Consider the following 18,162-nt stretch of genomic DNA (forward strand, 5'->3'; position numbering starts at 1 on the left):
TCAGTTAGCTAAGGGACACATTGAATGCTGTTGCACTTAGGAAAGACTACTTGATCCATCACTGTTTGACTTGTGAGCCACTGCTAACTACTTTATACTTGGAGTTCTGTAATTGTAATTTATGTAAAGCCTATGGGGGTTTTATCTAGCCCCTGATTTCTTAATTTGCCTGTGAAAATGCTACCAAACATGTCAAATGACTTGAGATACAAAATCTGTTACTTCCCTGCTATCCACAAAGCTGTACTCTCTTATAACAGAAGAAAATTAAGTTGGCTCCATACAGTTTATACTCAAATAAGTTCATCTTAATTGTTGCTCATCTTATTGTGCCATACTTTTGAAATGTTTTAAACTTATTTTTCTCCTTGAGTTTTCTCAACTGATTTCAAAAGTTTGGCCATTAAAATAAAGTGCAGAATTGTCCCACCAGCCCATTTCTCCACTTAGGGTATTTTTCCTAGCCTCTGGAAGATAAGTTATAAAATTATTTTGAATTAGCTAAGAATTCAGAATATATTGATTGCACAGAGCAAGTTGGTTTTCCTTTTGACTTGTGTTGTTTTTGGGTTTTTTTTATGAAGGAAAGGGCAGGAAAACATGATGCATATATACATACACGCACATACAATGCAAATATAATGTTTCCTTTTTTTCCTCCTCCATGTGTTGGATACCGTTTGGTGACAGGAGTCTACGTTCTGTGTTGTTTTACGTGGAGCCCGCCTTGGACAGGCTGTGCTAAGTGATGTTCTTCAAGCTGGCTGTGTCCCAGTCATCATTGCTGACTCCTACATTTTACCTTTCTCTGAGGTTCTGGACTGGAAGAGGTCTGTACCCTCACTGTTGTATGTTGAGCCACTGCCTGAGACACTTCACTGCCTTCAGTGATTTGAATCAAATCTGTGTAATAAGTTGAGTGTACTGGGTTACAGGAAATGAAATACAGAGTGAGATGCACACTGCCTTTGCCCTTGATCTATTATGTATCAAAAATAGGAGGGGTAAATAAACAAGACTGATATGATAGAGCATTTGATTATCCTATAGCCAGTCATTTTTTCCTTTAAAACAGATTTGCTGTATAATCTTGTGCTTGAATTCAATGAAGACTGGTCTCTGTTCAGGCTCTTCTAAAGAAAATATATACTAAATATTGCATCACAGAAATGCTGGTTCTCTATATTGCACCATGATTCCCAAGTTTGTCTGAGATGGAAAGATACCATTACTTTGTGACTGAGTACACTGTGTTGGGAGTTTAGATTGTTTCTCTATGCATGCACTATGCCCAGTTACATGATCTTGGGATAGGGATAATATGTACAAAAATGATTTGTTTCATGTGCAACACTGTATATGCTATTACTGTTTGGTTTTTCCAAAAATCTCTGCTGACAGAAAGTCAGTGCAATCCAGAGATGAGAATTCCAAATTTCTGAATCTCTGTCCCTTCCACAGTTATTTGATTATGTGGACAGATCAGTCTACAGAGTTTGGTGGCATTATCTGTGGGCAGACTGGCTGATGTTGGGAAGGAACTGCTACTGCTACAGAGTATTTTGTTACACTGAAAGAAGACTATTTCTTTTTGCTAATGTCTTTTAAATATATCTTATTAAAATAGGACAAGATTCTGGGTTGGAAAAGCAGTAAACATCTTTTAATGTCGAATTTATTTCTTCTCACCTTGTCTTTTTTTTTTTTTTTTGCTTATAGGGCCTCTGTTGTCATCCCGGAAGAGAAGATGCCTGAAATGTACAGTATTCTGCAAAGTATCCCCCAACGACAGATTGAAGAGATGCAAAGACAGGTAAAGCAGTGTACCACGTTAAAATTATTTTCCTTTACAGTTGGAGTGAAGGTTCATACAACTGCACCTGCCTTGCTCTGGAAGCTGCTGGAATGCAGAAACATCCCCTGTGCTCTCATGTTAATATTTTTATTATTTGACCCTGTTCCTTCTTTATGCTAAACATCTGCATTTGCTAACACTTTTCAGTGGGATGGAAGCTCTCTGGATGTAAGTGTACTGCCTATTGACATCTATTAACATATTTCTGATGAAATCATGGTGTATGTTTGTTTCTTTTTTCAACGTGGTATTTAAATTGCAGTAAAAGAGTTCAAGAGTCTCTGTTTATTTCAAAAGAAGCTTTGGTTTGTAGAAACATTTTAGTCACTTAACATGTGAGGGGAGCATTAAGTCCAAAATATTTTAAGGATTTTATCTACATTGCCAATTCCTCTGAGAGAGAAATTTTTCTTATTTGGTGACTGCAAGAACTGAGACCATGAACTGTCAGACCAGTAAAGAGGATATTAACACGTAATGTACACTTGTAGCTAGGATATTTCATCCTTGACATCTTATTGTACTTGAGTGTATGTTGTTATAAGGTAAGACAGTACTCTTATCATTGCCTCAGTTCCTCATCAGGAAAATCATACAGGAAATAAGAGCTAGGTATTTAAGGAAAAAGTTAACTATCTGATCTCAGGTGACTTTTCAAGATGCATGTGATTTTTGTAGACAAATTTCCTTGTAAAAAGTGACCCAAGACATTTTTTTAGAATGTAGCCTACAACACTGCAGTTATTTCTACTTAAGCAGTGCTAAATGTTGCACAGAGTGTATTAATACTGGTATATAGGGAGAAAATAGACTCCCAAATTTAGAAGTAAATGTCTTTCACGCCTGATTTCTGTTGCCAGCTTCACTTCATTCTGTTCTGAGTCTGCAAATACCACAGCAGCCGTCAGGGGTCTCCTTTCTCTTTAGTGCTTCCACACAAATGAACCATTTTGATGGGGTCTGCTGGCAGCACCAAGGTGCCACCAAAATCAGGAGGTGAGAAAGTAACCTTGGTGTTACAACTCTTAGAGATGTGATTTTTTTTTTTTTTTAGAGATGTTTAAACTAGGGAGTTTTGCCTAATAAAGCTTTAAAATTGATATTAATAGTCTGTCAAAGTGTGCAATAATTTTCTTGTTGTCTATTTCACTGATAATCTAAAATAATCATTTCAGGACAGTGTTCTCCAGCTATGGACAATCACTTGACATTAAGGACACCTTAAGCACTAACTTTAAAGTATGAAATCAGGGAACTCATCTGTAAAAAAAAGTCAACAAAATAAAGACTAAGGAGTAAACCCCCTAAACATTCACAATGAAACAAACCAACAATAACCCCCTTTATTTGGATGATGTATACATTATCTATACTACCTGTAACTATAAAATTAACTTAAAATAGATAATATTTTAGTGCTCATTTTACAGATACAGTTTCTGTTCAGATTGAATTTTGTTGGATTATACACGGTTTGCGATGGTCACTGTCAGTGGGTTCAAAACATCACTGAACCTCATTGGAAAATGTGATTGTGTTGACTGAAGGTGTGATGCATTTTTCTAAAGCTTCTTCTTGCATCTTGTTGCTTTTATTATGTGTTTTGGTAGTAAAAGTAATAGGATGAAATCACAAGGTCTGTCTTTCATCTTCATGAATTTATTCCTGTTTGTGTATTGAGGATATTTAAACATGTTATCCATATATCCCATGTCCTGTCAGCCTTATTTACAAGGCAAAATCCTGTTCTGTGTTCTAACCATCTAGGATGGTGAAAAGTACTTAATGACTGATACTGTGTGGACTACCAGTAACCTGACATGTATGGGTGAGATCATCTTTTTCTAGGCAAATAGAACAAATCCTTGCTCTGAATTTCTCCTGCCTGAAGCATGCATTTATCATACCTATCAGACTTTTTGGTCTGATAACCTTTGTGGGATTGGAGCCTTGCTATCTGACTGCGGTGGTTTCAGTGGTTGTCTTGCACTTCTTGTCCTTATTTGGAAAGCATCAAAATTAGAACAAATATTACTGTAAATTTTAGCTTGCCAGTTTTCTTTGGTGCTTTTTTGCAGTATTTTATCACAGGAGATTCTCTGGAAATCATACATTAAGATTAAAATGTAAACATAAACGTATGCGTGTACACCTACATATCCCTGTATATGTATTTTTTTCAAGTTGAAATAGGTTGTCTGCTTTTAATGAGTAAAATTTTCTCTACGCATTTTTTTCTTTGTTTCTGGAGATACTTCTAGCTATACATCAGCTGGGGAAGAGCGGAATTCTCGTAGAGAAGTCATTACATTTAAGTTATATAAGAACTCATTTGAAAGTGTTTTCTTCCAGTTTGTACACCTGTCATGGACATCACATAACACTGTCATGAAGAGGATAAAATACTGGAGTTTTAGTTTTGGAGACATCATCTGCTAGGATCTGTGGCTGGTATGACCTGAGCTGTGATTTCCTACAACACAATTTTATTTTGCTCAGTTTTTTATCAGACAGTACATAGTATAAAGTGGGAAAGAGATTCATTGGTTTGAGCAGAGCTTGAGTGTGGGAAATCAAAATTAATTCTACTGTCCTACATCATACCTGATTGCACTGAGATCTCTGGAGATCAGCCATATTAACTTACGCTTTTATTGTTCAAACTTGCAGAACAGTTTGCTCTCAATAATTCCCAGTCCAGTTTCCTGCCTGTCCTCACAAAAGGGAACAGTTTCTGTGCTTGTATCCTAGTGTACACAGTGTAAAAAGTGGATACATATTTTCAGTACTGCATGTACAGCCTATGTCCCTGAAATCCAGATTCTCGCATATAATAGCTCTTAAAAACTGCAATATTTTGGCCATCAAAACCAGCCTCTGCAGATTGAGCTGCTAAAATTAGTAGCAGTCTGGATGAAACTTATGTATCTCTGGGATTGCTGTCTTGTCTGTTTTCTACAGTAATGTTGTCATTCTCATTTTCTTTGAAGCTTCCTTGAACCATCCCCCTCTCACAAATAGTTCCATATGGAGTCTGAAACACTGGCAGAAGTGCCCAGAGGCAATTTGATAAGCAGCTTAGCTGCACAGACTTGATGCTGCATCCTTATGCCTTCATTTTTATCTGCATCTCTAACCAAGATCCAGGTAATAGCAAAGTTCTAGAAGCAGAGGGGAAGAAGTAGATGTAATGGGCCTGTATGACAGAGAGTAAAATTTGAAATTTTGTCTTCCTTCCACAGAGTGATAGATAAAGGAAAAAATAAGCAAAATGGAATTTTGCTGATATCTCCTTGTCTCATGGCTTGTATAGTTTCCCTTGCAACAGTTGTTTGGGGTTTTTTTAAGGTTTTGCTCTGAAAGCCTGTTCGTCTCTGGAAACACGTTTCAGCACTGTAGTTGATCTATAAATGTCTTTAATTAGTGTGAAAGTTTTCCTCAGCTGATATCTCAGCTGCTGTGCTTTTTTCACCCTCTTTTTGTGAGGTGAATCTGTCTATCTGAATACATAGGCATCTTGTAAATATTTTTCTTCACTTAATAGCAACATACTTAGAACTCTTTTAGCATGGATAGGCTCATTAAGGCATAGAATCAGAATATGGAAGTACTATGTAGTGGGAATAGAAGACTTTTTCTTCCGTTTATTTAGGTCTTCTTTCTCCCTGAAGAGATTTTAGGCAAGGAGTTTAATTTCAAAAGCTGGCTTTGTGTGCCTGTTCTTTTTTGACTTGTAACACTCCCCATCTCCCAGAAATAAAACTTTTGAATTCAGATATGTTCTGGAAGACTGGATTACTTTGTGTGCTCTGATGACACATGGATGAAGAGTTGGTGTTCTTATGTGAGGGAATTCTTTTCATCCTGGTTTTCTAGGGAAACATGGGTATGATCACATACAAGATGCATGCTGATACCTCTTCTGATTTCTGTTACTGCCCAATTTTGACCAAACTTACATAGAAGTGGAGGGATTGGAGATAAGAAATTCCATAAAATTAGGTACCTGTGTAGGAGTTAAGCACCCCAGAATAACATGGCCTTTTAAGAGAAACTTTGCAGCTTGAGCTAACAGTCATAGAAAACCACTTGCATTTATCCATTTTGAATTATCTGCTTTGGGAAAGGTTTTATTTGGAACTGGCACACCTTAGGCCACAGAAATTCAGGTACAAAATGGCCAAATGATAGAGTGGTAAGTTAAATTCAGTATACAAAGGGGTATATATACAATTTAAAACAGCCTTCTCATAGGCAGTTTTGGCCTCTCAACTAGCTGCAATCACTTGGAAAAGAATTCTTAAGAGCTGTAATAAATAGTTATGTGAAAGTATAAATTCCATAGTCAGTTATGTTAAAAAAAAATACAAAGAATTTTTAGAAAAGAGGTAGAGAACAGGATGGAAAATATGTAAATATGTTGTATGTCTGCACCATGAATACAGTAGTTATGGTTCTCCCATCTTGAAAATGGGAGAACAAATATAATAGAACAAAGGTGATCAAAAGTTTCAAGAGAAGACTGATTAAATAGCCTAACACTCTTCATCTTGAAAATGAATGATTGGTGATGGTGAAGCAGGAATATAATATAGAACTATAAAATAAGAAGGTAATGAGAAAGTGAATGGATGTGTCTGTACACTGTTTGATACAGTTTCATTTGATGTGTCACAGTGGTTTTATTATTTGGAATCTGGTCTGAAAACCAAGATGATCTCACAGAACTAAGACGTAGTCTGTGAGAATTGCTGCTTCTTAACTTTGTGTGAGTGAAGAGGTTTTATTGACACAGAAGGTAGAATGAAGAAATCCAGAGAAGGAATATCTGTCAGAGATGAATGCAAAGATATACCCTCTGCCTTAAAAGTTCCTGCATTGCAGACTTCTGGAAGCTGGAGAGTACTTTGAGGAAGTGGTGGCTTATGCCTGCTGTGTCTGTGGGAGGGGGGTTCCTAAGGTACCTGCTGTGGAGCACTGTCAGAGGGAGAATATGGGAACAGAAGGCCATTTGGTCAGACCTGGCAGCTTCAGGACTCATGTTTACAAAAGACTTTAGTATTATATTGCCTTGTGTAATAACGTTGTCAGATAATCAGTGGTTTTTAAAATGCATGTTGACTTCACTGGCTGTCAAACACTTCAGTGGGAGACTATTGAAAGTAATGTATAGTTTCCTTCTTTGGATGAATGTGTAATTCACTTTCCTGAAGCCCCACAAGTTACCCTCTCAAATAGTGGCCGTGTACCATTCTTGCTTTTCATTAATTAAATTTTTGGATAATCACAACCTCTTGTGTTTTTAGCCCAAGTCGACAGTTAAAGGCTAAAAAAGGATGTAAATTCAGTGTAAAAACCTGTGGATCAAAAACATGTAGTTTGCGATGGTTGTTCCCACAGTTGGAATACCTGGACAAGCTGTTGTGGTTTTTCTTGTGCATATCCCATGTGCCTCAGCCCTGCACTGAAGTTCAGACTCCAGGTCAAACAGAGCTGAAGACACAAGCATAAATCAATTACTTGTTTTAGTGCCACGTTAAAACAACATGAGTGGCTGGCTTTTCTGACCCTCCTCCCTTTCATTTAATGTGCTTCTTTGGCTCTTCTTTAAAGAGGACTCTGTAGAGTAATTTCAACTCTTATCAGCTTGCTGACAGCTATATGAGCCTTTCTGCTGGCTCCAGGCAATCCCTGCCAGCGTGTGAAACATCACATTCTTGCAGTGAGATGGTCTTGGATAGAGTTAAAGCAAATGGGTGGTGGAGTTTTCCTGTGGGTGGTGCAGCTTACATGAAAGAGATGGGATTTAGTTCTTGTTAACCAATTAAACAGAAATTCATTTCAATATCTGGACACTGGATGCTCTTTGAGCATACTTAGGCTTTTATAAGTCCTTTTAATGAGAATATTAAACTTACAGCTGCAGTTCTTTCCCTGACGGGGGACAGCTTCTGTCTCTGGGTTCTGTAGAATCATCATTATCAAATTTAAGAGAACTTTCATCTATCTGCCATTTGTAGCATTTTAAGGAGTGCGACTGCAGAGACTAACCCTGCTTTAATCCTCCCAGAGTGCTTCAGTGAAGCTCTGGGTCCCCCATAAATGTCAGGCCTGGACAATTTGCCATCTTATCAGATGCAGTGAAGTTAGTTCCAGCCCTCTCACCCCTCCCCCAGAGGAAAGATTTGTTGCTGCAAACAGCAAAGGAAAGAAAAAACTTTTTCCTGGCTTACTGCCAGGATCACCATGGGAGTTGTAGAATCCTTGGCATTTATATATGAGACTTTCAGTGCTCCCCTCTCCCTTCAGTTGTTGCAGAGAGTGTCCTTATCCTAGATTTTTTTTTCTTCTTGCCTGTCCTGCCATGTTGTTTTTCAGAATGAAGAAAACTGTCTTCGTGGCATCTCTGAGAAATAGCTCTGAAATTTGAGACCAATCAGCACCTCCATGCATAATTTTTATAGGATACATTTGGGCTGTCTTTGTATCTGCATTGGCAGCTTCTAAACAGTAAAAGGTTAAACTTAACTGTAAGAGGAAAATTATGCTATTCAAATACAATTTTTTTGCTTGTTTTTCGGATTAGATTTTAAGAGTCTGTGTTTTAAGAGTCAGTATCTTGTTGCACCTTGGAGTTTTGGTATTTACCCTTTGCAGATTGCTATACATAACTTGGAGAGATTACAGATAAACCAGATGATCCAGAAATTGGGAAGGCATGTAGTTTTAGAAAGACTATTTGAAAATATTGTATCATGCACATGAAGCAGCCAGCTGCAGACAAACAGATGATTAAGCATATTCTCCTGATGTTGCACTCTTTGTTACTCTGTGCTTTCCCTCTGCTGCTGTATGGTCTGTACCACATCACATTCCTTATCAAATCTGCTTGCTTTGTTTACCTCCTTTAATTACTGAAAGTATTACAACTTTAGCATTTATCTATATAGCATAAATACACTGCATTGCTGTAGTAATTTGCATGTGAGTATATAAAATAGAGTAGTAAAAACACCCTGGTCTTGTATTCATTTTACTGATGAGTAGATAGATATGTAAATAACTTGTACAAGGCCAAATCATAATATTAATAATGGAATTTAGAAATCTAGATCCTGTTTTAATGACTGTATCAAATGTACCTTACAAGACGGTAGGAACATCTGGCTTTTAAATTAGAAAGGTCTTACATTTTCTATAGAAACAATTTGCTGCCAGATCATCTTTAGCCAGCTTTTCCTTTAATCTTTGTCTGTAAATTATGCAGATATATTGAATAGTTTCTTAGATGCCTGGAGGTAGGAAAATTATGCGTGTTTTTTACAAACTGAATAGTGTGCTGTTTTAGGAATATACTGTGGTGCCCATTGGCTTTCAAATGGTGTAATTTGTACCTGGGGTTTGGCTTCTTTCTTTTCTTTTTTCTTTTTTTTTTTTTTTTCTTCATTAGCAACAAGTTTCAATGCTCTTTAGAAATTAAAATGGCACCTGGCATTAATTGTCTTTGAATCCTGGTGACTTTATTCTGTAGAGATGCTATGGGCAGAAGGATTGAGAAGGATTGGAGAGGGTGTGCATATTCCAGGATGTTGATGTTGGAGTAGGTAATCATGGATAGAAGTTTGGCTTCATACAGTAAAGAATAGCATGCTATTCCAGATGTTTACCAAGAAGAAATAAATAACTCCTGTTGATGTCTATCAATGATTTTTTTCATGCAAATTTATTTTCCATCCTGTTTCATTGTAGTGTGAGTACCACATAGTGTTATCACAACCAACAGTTAATATTCACCTTCCCCGTTTCATCAAATAGCCATGCAGCCATGTGCAGTTTGAGCCATGAAGGATGAGGTATTTTTATACAGCTCAAGTTAAGATCAGTTATTTTTAAGATGTGGAGGAAAAAAGCAGCACCATGTCCTAAATGGAATTTTTCCAGTAGATATGGAAAAAAACCTCATGACTGCCAGTCCTTCAGCTTTTATCCTCAGAGAAGTCAGTAAGATGTATTTGTATTCAAGCAACACTGGCAGTAACGTCTGTGGTTAAAGTTCTCCAGTGTTGAGAACTGGCTGTATGGGGATATGTGTATTATGTTTGTGCTTATATAAAACAGAGCTGTATAGCTTACAGGAAACTGAGCAAAACATGCCTTCATCAAAAGAACAAGTTCTTCCTGGTACAGAGCTTAAGCTCTGAAATTGAGGTATGTGCTGATTTTTGACAGCTATAATATGGTGGTAACCTTACCTAGATTTTTTTTTTCTTCCTTCAAAAAGCTGTCCTTTCATGTGTGTGATTGGCACTGGGCTTGCTTTGTGTTTAGCTTCTCTAATCAAGGGAATTTAAGCTTCTATTCTCCCAGCATTAGTACAGCAGTCATGGGAAATCTCAAACAAGCCAGATCTTATTGCAGCAGTTGACACAAATAAAAGCAGTTGTACTTTTATTTATTTATTTTTGATGCTGGATGCTGATTAAAAGTTTCCAAGCATCCTTTAGCGATGTTATGAAGCCAACCAGCGGAGAGCTGGGCAGCTGCTGAGGAAGGGAGATGCTGGTGGACACAGGACAAGATCACAGTGGGAAGCATCAGTGTGTGTAACTCAGAAAGCTGGGAAAGGTGTAAACAGATCCCTAATTTATCTATAGGGTGGGCTCTCCAAACACTGTTTTATTGGCCAGTGGCTCCTGCTTTACTAACCTCTAACCTCTGCAGTACTCAGAGGTGCTGCCCACCAGCCAGCCTTGTCTTTGAACCTCCCTTGGCTCCTGCCACCTCAAAGACTTGCAGTCAGATTCCTGTGTTTTGCTTGGGACCTCACCTCTCAGCAGGATGCCTGCAGCAGGGAAAACTGATCTACCCTGAGAACATAGGCATATTTGAAGGCAATACCCCTAGGACTAGCAACCTATTGCTTTCAGTTTCAGGAGCTGTCCATCACTTGTCAAGAAATGTGGATAAAACATCTTCCCACCCCCCAGCTTCTGGTCATGCAGTAGTTGAATGTTCCCTGCAATTACATACACACACACACACACACACATATATATATTTGTTTTCTGTTATTTTCCAGACTACTGTTGAATCAGAGATAGCACAGTTCTAGCTTATTGTAGGTCTAGTTTTATGTTGAGTGTGTTGAGAACAAACATATTAAGGATGATACAGATTCAAGTATTTTTGACAGCTCCTCGGGTTAGGTGTGCGTGCCACTTCCTTTACGTTAATTGCCTGGTGAAATTGGAGTAATTAGAGAGCCATGCAAACTCCTGGAAACTGGAGGGAAGAGAGTGGGCTGTTTTTGTGTCTTTACATCATTATTGATGACTATGTAGATATAATGGCTTATCTGGAAGCTAGAGTAGTATCTGTTTCTCTTTTTTAGCTGTGTTATATCTATGGTGTCAACACATGCCATTTTCTTGTAAATAGGAAGACAAACTGAAAGCTCTTTGGGAGCAAAAGGAGTTGAGAAAATGGTAGTCAGTTTTTATACAGCATGTTTTTAAGGCTGTAAATGCTGCATGAAACTTTGGGGCTTTGTTTGGTTGTGGGGTTTTTTGGGTTTTGTTGTTTTTTCATCTCATCCTGCTGCTTTCTTTGCTGACTCTGTCTCCATGCTTTGCAACAGTATTCCCCGCTACAGCTGAGAATGGGTTGGGTTCCTTGCTGTTCATAGTGCTGGTATTTGTTTGTTGGCTCCATAACTGAAAAGTATTTTGACCATGGATTTGTAGGGTGTCAGGAGAGTAAGTCAGGTTTCGTGGCTTGGTGCAATGTTGCCTTCTGCAAGAGAGTTGCTAAGCTGATGTACTTATTAATCAAAGAAGCAAGTTTGAGATGCAGAAATATATGGAGGGAGGGAAGAACACCAGTGTTAAGTGGTATTTTTATCTATTCAAGTCTTGTGTCCTTGCTATTTTTAGAATGAAGTTGCTATCTCTAGAACAAGGAATAGCGGAAATCTGTATTTTAAGGGTAAAGATAATGCAGGATTTCAAAACTATATAAAAAGTTGCCATTTAATGAGAGAGAATGAGAACTCTTTTATTGAAAATACCTTCTTTTATGTCATGTATTTGAGCAGAAGAAGGCTCTTCATGAGAAGATGAAAACCTTAGAAATACCAAAGCAAAAAGCCTTCAAAACCCACCACCCCTAAAACAAATCAAAACACCCTTCAAACTCCCAAAGTTATGTGAAAGTGTGGAAGCAAGAGTGAAAATGTTAACCTTAACAGATAAGTTTCTAAGAACCATTCTTGCATATGCACAGTATGTGTTGTATGTGTGGACTGCTACAATTGATGTGATTCTTTTCAAAGCACCAAAGGGGAGAATCTGAGGAAGGTTGCAGTGCAAGCAGCTTAATTTTAATATCTGAGCTTGCACTAACATTTTCTTTTAACTCTTCTAAGAGTCAGCAAGTAGTCTCCAGCAATAAAACTGAGAGTGAGTAGAAGTGAGTTATTCCCAAGTGGCTGGTATCTGAAGGGTAAGATTAGCATTTCGAACTCTGACCTCTGTCCCCTTACGAATTGGCAGCTTCAAAAAGAAAAAGGAAAAAAAGAAGTTTGGATAATGGAAAGATTCAGTTTTCACTCTCTGTTGTATCTGAAGGAGGCAAATGTGCTTTTTTCATAGCTGAAATTACTGCAGCAGAGAATATTGAGCCAAAGGATTAAATTCACTTACTGCTTCTCTTTGGAAGAGTTTGTTTTTGAAGCTTAATTACAATAAAAACCAGCACCATGAAATGTCTGTCTAGAATCTCTTCCTAAAATATTTGACTGTAATGATACAACTTATTGTTTTATTTACTCATACTGTTGAAGTGTCTTGTAATTAAGGAATATTCCTCTATAGCCAACTCATATAATTTGTATAAATTAAATAGATAAATTGAGTATTTTCAGAGCTTGAGAATTGTGCATAACTCAGACAAATGGAATGAAACTTTGGAAATAATATTAAAAGAATGATGTCAGATTACATTAGAAGCAAACCTTAGTTAACTGGAAACAACAGTGTGTGCCCTGCATTGTCCTACTGCTCATTCCTCTTTTTTTTTCTTGCAGTGGAACTTCTGGTCTGAGGTTCAGATAACCCCCTGATGCTGAATTATGGATTAGTCTTTATCTGAAGTGATCATGGGCCTCCAAAACTTCTGTTCCTTGCTTCCCTCCATTTTTTAAATTTAGAGGTGACATGCTGATACTCTGAGCACTCTTTATATACTGTCTGCCCTACTGCTTTTCATGGATAGGTCTGCAGTGAGAAACAGATGCAACACAGCCAGTTTAGGCTGAATTTGGAAGATACTTTTAATCTGATACTCTATAAAACATGAAAATCATAAAACTTTCCAGTTTTAGGCAAGTTAGCATGATTTTACCAGTATTTAATTATTTAATGGATTAGCTTTTAAAATTCCTAGTCCACGTATGGGGACAAGAAACTAATTTTTACTTTCAGACTGCAATTTCTAAAGAGTTTACCTCCAGTTTCGGGTAATTGTTCTGGCACCCCAAAAGGGAGATAACTTTTCAGAGCACAGGTCTCTAACTGTTATTCATAGGCTGAAACACATGAATTGTTTTTGAAAAATGTAACCTACGTTTGCGTAATGTAGTTTATGTTAATGTAATGTGATTAATGTAATTATATGGAAAAATGTAATCTAGGCTGCATTTGTGTAGCCTAGATTTCCATTTCAAATATTCATGCCTCTCTGGGAAAAATGAGACTACTTCAGGTAGTCTCTATTGAAAACAGAGCTTCAAGGGGAAGAAGGACCATGTCCTACAGCTAGTCACTTATTTTATCCTCTCATGCTCCTTTGCTAAGAGACAAGCAGATTTATCAGAAGGTATTTTAAAGTATCAGAGGTCTAAATTTCTGTCTGAATAATCCTGGTTTTTTCCTGCACTGATTACAGAGGTCAGCCAGCCTTAGGTGTGTTGAATGTGATTGAGTGATATTACCAAGGGTCCTAAACCAATCAAGCATTTTTTTATAATCCCAAATTCTTACCATTTTCTAGAAACAACAAAATATTGTTTAATTCTTAATAGTATAAAGTCTTCTGAGGCTTCCTTTTTAGCCTGTGTAAAAAAACCTGCATGGAGAACTGCATACTAAAAGTAGTATGTGTGATCACTGAGGAAGCTGTTGGAACAGGGAACCAGATGTAGGAACAGTAAAACAGTACAGAAAGAGGGTGAAGATTGCAGTTTATAAGCAGAAAAATGTGGGAACTCGGAGCTATAAGGTCCTCAGTCTGAACCCAAAACTTATCTTGGGAAACTTTTTCTAAAATGCATATTGCTCCAAAAGAGTAGCTTACCTTCTCTTCAGTTCCAGTTTGCAGGGGAGGTCAATAGGGCTCTTGAGAGCTCAGGTTTGCTAACCTGACTATTATATAATATCAGCTGTATTCATATGCATCTTGAGTGTAGGGCAAACATATAAAAATTCAATTAATCTTGAACCTCAGTAGCCCATTTAATCCTACTGCCCAATGGAAATAGTTTGGGAGGAGGGGAGGTTGCCTAGGACCAATCTGAGCAGTTTACTCAATGGGAAATAATGTGCTGTGTCTCAGCAACTTAGAAAATGTTTGATTATATTACAATATGACACATAACTTTAGCAGGTCTTTGTGGATGCACTTCCATGAGTTCCAGAGCTGTCAGATGCACAGTTGAGCTGTAGATATTTACTGTAATATCATTTGTATCTCTGTTGAAGGTACACATTTTAGCAAAGGGTTACTGCAGTCAGTTACTTCAGTTACTTAGTAAAATATTTTATTAAAGTTTCTATTTACAAATAAAAAAAGATTAAGTTATTGGGGTTTTTTTCTGTTCTTCTATCCATCTCAAAATCTGAGAGGTTTAGAGTGGTAAAGTCTCACAACATCTCTTTGAGGTCAATATTACACATACTGCTGAGAGGCTGCAGTAGAAGCAAGAAATCTAATAAATGCCAAACTTTTATCTGTAAATAAGTAGCAGAATCAGGGTTAAAAGTAAGATCACCAAGTTTCCAGGCCAGTGCTGTTGCAGCAGGTAGGCCACACTCTTTAGCTTGGCTAGACTTCTCTAATCCAGCTGGGAGTGAAAACCAGGAACACCAAGAGCCATTAAGAAGGGAAAGCATTTAAGTAGAGTCACCATAGGTGGTGTGAAAATGGTTGTACTTCAAGGCCTTGTAAACCCTTTCAAGGCATTTTGGAAGCACTGAACTGCTGCAGTGGAGGAGAATCTCACAGCATCATGGCGCCTGACCTAAAAGTTGAGAAAAGTGGTGGTTTATGGGCAGTTAAATTTTACTACTCTTTTGTGAATTTTGTTTTTTTCCCCTCTTGCTATTTTTACGAACTCCCACCAAATCATGGGCTGTGAAAAGACAGAAGGCTAGAAAGTTCCTTTCATGGACTGTTTTCTTCTGGGTCTAAATGTTGCAGAAGGTAGTCCTTTCCTTGCCTTATGCCCAGTGTTTTGTTTTTTTTTTTTTTTTTTCACAAACCAATGGAAAGATTTACATTGATCTGTCTTGCACTCTATACCACAGCACCATTAATGGCATTAGCACTAGAACTTATAAACATTATATGAATGGACTCTGTAACCTGATGCTATGTTGGCTTGTAAAGAGCTTATAAAGAGATGCTAGGCCCCCAAGTGTGTTTATTTCTAAGGAAAATAACACCTTACCTAAATAAATGTTACTTTCTCTGAGTAGGCTGCCCTGTTGCTGCATGCATGCTGCCTGTTGTTTGGTATGAAAGTAAGTGCAAATGCTCCCTTCCCAAGCTCTTGCCTGTGCTGATATGTACTGAATATTGTCAGTTTAGTTTCTTTGTAGTCTGATTAAAATAAATCCTGGAACTGAAAACAAGTGGAATTGAACTTTTAGGTTGGATGTTTGCTTACCTGGTTTAAGGAACATCTGTCTTACAGATATTGCTAGTCTTTCTCAAGGCGCATGTGTATTTGTAGAGATAAATTGATAGCACTACATTATGTCAAGAAATTTTGGCCTTTACATAAAGTGATGGGTTTTCGTGGCTGATCTAGTGAGGATGCAGCAGTTGAAAGTGAGTCAGGAGGAAGGAAGAAAGGAAGGGCAACAACTTAGTACTGCTTACTGGCATGCCCATATTTGTGAACTTGGTCTGCAGAACTCACTGCTTGGCGAGAGGAGAGAATTCAGTCTCCAATTCTTTCAGTCTTTGGTTTCCATAATGAAGTTGTCATGGCTTTGTTAAATTTACAGCAGAAATTGAATTCAGATGAACTAATTTCATGGGCAATCTATTGTGTAATGAGAACTTCCAGTCACTTCCAACCCATTGGGCAACCCAATAATATCATGTATTTCTCATTGTCAGTCAAGTCATAGAGTATGCTAGATTTGACTCTTCAAAGCATTGGAAAACTTTTCAAAAGTAATGCTTTTCTGTCTTGCATTTTGGATTTATCCTAGATTTTCTATTTATCCAGGAATTTAGAAGGAGAAGAGAAATTATATTTCTTCTTTCTGTTTTCAATTCCTTGTAAACCATACAGGTTAATGTACATTGATCTATGTTGTCTTGGCAGTCGCACAAAGTAGATGTTTGATCTTTCTTAACCACCTAGGTTGCCCATGGCCTAAGCAATATTTAGGTGTATACAAAGCTAGCTTTCTCTACAAGTCTGTGGTCTACATAGTGTGTTTCCTTAGAAAAATCTGGAAACCTCGTGAAGCAGGCTTCTAGAGTACTGGAAGGTAATTTCAGTTCAAGTTGAAAGGAGAAGTCTGACTTTATCATAGTTGTAGTCTGGGTGTAATCAATGCTATGTGAAAGCCAAGGTCTGGACTTACAGATTGTTTATTTCAAGATCCTGAAAGGCATTCAGGTAGCTCTAATTAGTGTATTGCAATTTCCATACCTTAAAAACATTGCTTAGTGTATTAAAGTTACTTTTGAGTTTTCTGGCTTTATAGATATGGGAAAGAGAAACAGAGAGCTCAGTAAAGCTATGTAAGAATAATAAGAAAGTTGCCGTAGGAGTCTGGTGGTGTTGTTACTCCCTCCTGTATCACAAATGTGTTCATGGGATTTCTATCTCCTCTATTTCTTGCATTCCAACATAAGCTTTTCAACCGCACCAAGCAGAGTAGAAAATACATCTCAAATGGAATCAACGTACATCTTCCCAATAGAAAACTTTCCCAAAATATTTAGTAACTCAGCATGTGGAGCAGCAGACACTAGCAAGCCATGTTAATCAGTTCTGCTTTATAAAAGCAAACAAGGTGGGGAGGAAGTAATGAGACCCCGAAACATCTGTTTGGGGACTTTAAATCCCCTTAGAAGGTTTTGAGTTCTGCCTTAAAGAAACACAACTCCAAAAATATTGCAACCAACTGTGGGAACATTTTATGGCTCTTTACAAAAAGTTAATTACATAAATATTAGTCTATAAAACATAAATTCCCTCTGCCCTCTTCTCCAAATTTGCTTCTGGTATAAAGGTGTAATCTTCCCTGGTATTACAAGCATTCTTTGAGCAAAGAGAAGCTAGATCAGATCCATCCTAGTTTTGCTGAAGGAAGAAAACCATCTTTGATTTTTTATATGCTTATTATATATTAATAAGCAATCTTAGAACATTATAGGATTGCTATCATTTAATAACAATGGAATACATAATCCTGTATTTCACACTATTCATAGTTACTTAATTGCTTATGAAGTTGTACATTAAAAGGCTACATAAAATGGTTTCTCCTTCCTACTTAGTGCTGCTTGCAGCAATTGTTTTAAACTATTGTCTATCATGAAAATAAAATTCGGAAACCTTTTTAGCGTACTTGAACAGAGAAGTTAGCTATTCTGGTCCATTTTAATTCCTAATCTGCTTCTGGTTTTCTTTTAAGATAGTTTGCTGTTTGATTGTATATTTTTCTAGAGGGATAGGATATGGGGAAAGAAATAGTAATGCTTTTGCTTAGCATGTAGTGTTTGCTTTATTTAGTGTCTTTTAACTTATTCTTACCCCTTTATATAATACTGCTTTTGCACTTGAATGTGGTAGTAATTTTGTTCTGTGTTCTTGGTAATCAGCCTATTATCCAGCTGTTAAGTCCTATCAGGGAGAGAAATAAGGAGAGGAAAATGATTCCAGTCTAAACTGAAGTTGCTTTTCATTCTCTCTGCATAACAAGTAGTGTCATTTTGGACATACCCATGACCCCCTGTAGTTAAATTTTGAAATAGCCTGAAATAGTCAGAGTTATGGCTGTTTGCAC

General features: G+C 37.3%; 1 protein-coding gene across 2 annotated transcripts in view; it reads left to right on the forward strand.

Annotated features, from left to right (window-relative positions):
* The window catches only part of EXT2 (exostosin glycosyltransferase 2), a 79,117-nt gene that overhangs the window by 20,836 nt on the left and 40,119 nt on the right, over nt 1-18,162 (forward strand). For both annotated transcript variants that reach the window (XM_066187890.1, XM_066187889.1), the window contains 2 exons: nt 691-830; nt 1,720-1,813. In XM_066187890.1, the coding sequence (XP_066043987.1) occupies nt 691-830; nt 1,720-1,813 (234 nt within the window). The remainder of the gene's footprint in view (nt 1-690; nt 831-1,719; nt 1,814-18,162) is intronic.

Source organism: Chamaea fasciata, unplaced genomic scaffold, assembly GCF_029207755.1.
Source record: "Chamaea fasciata isolate MVZ Bird 193981 ecotype frontalis unplaced genomic scaffold, bChaFas1.0.hap1 SCAF_7, whole genome shotgun sequence".
NCBI lineage: Eukaryota > Metazoa > Chordata > Aves > Passeriformes > Sylviidae > Chamaea > Chamaea fasciata.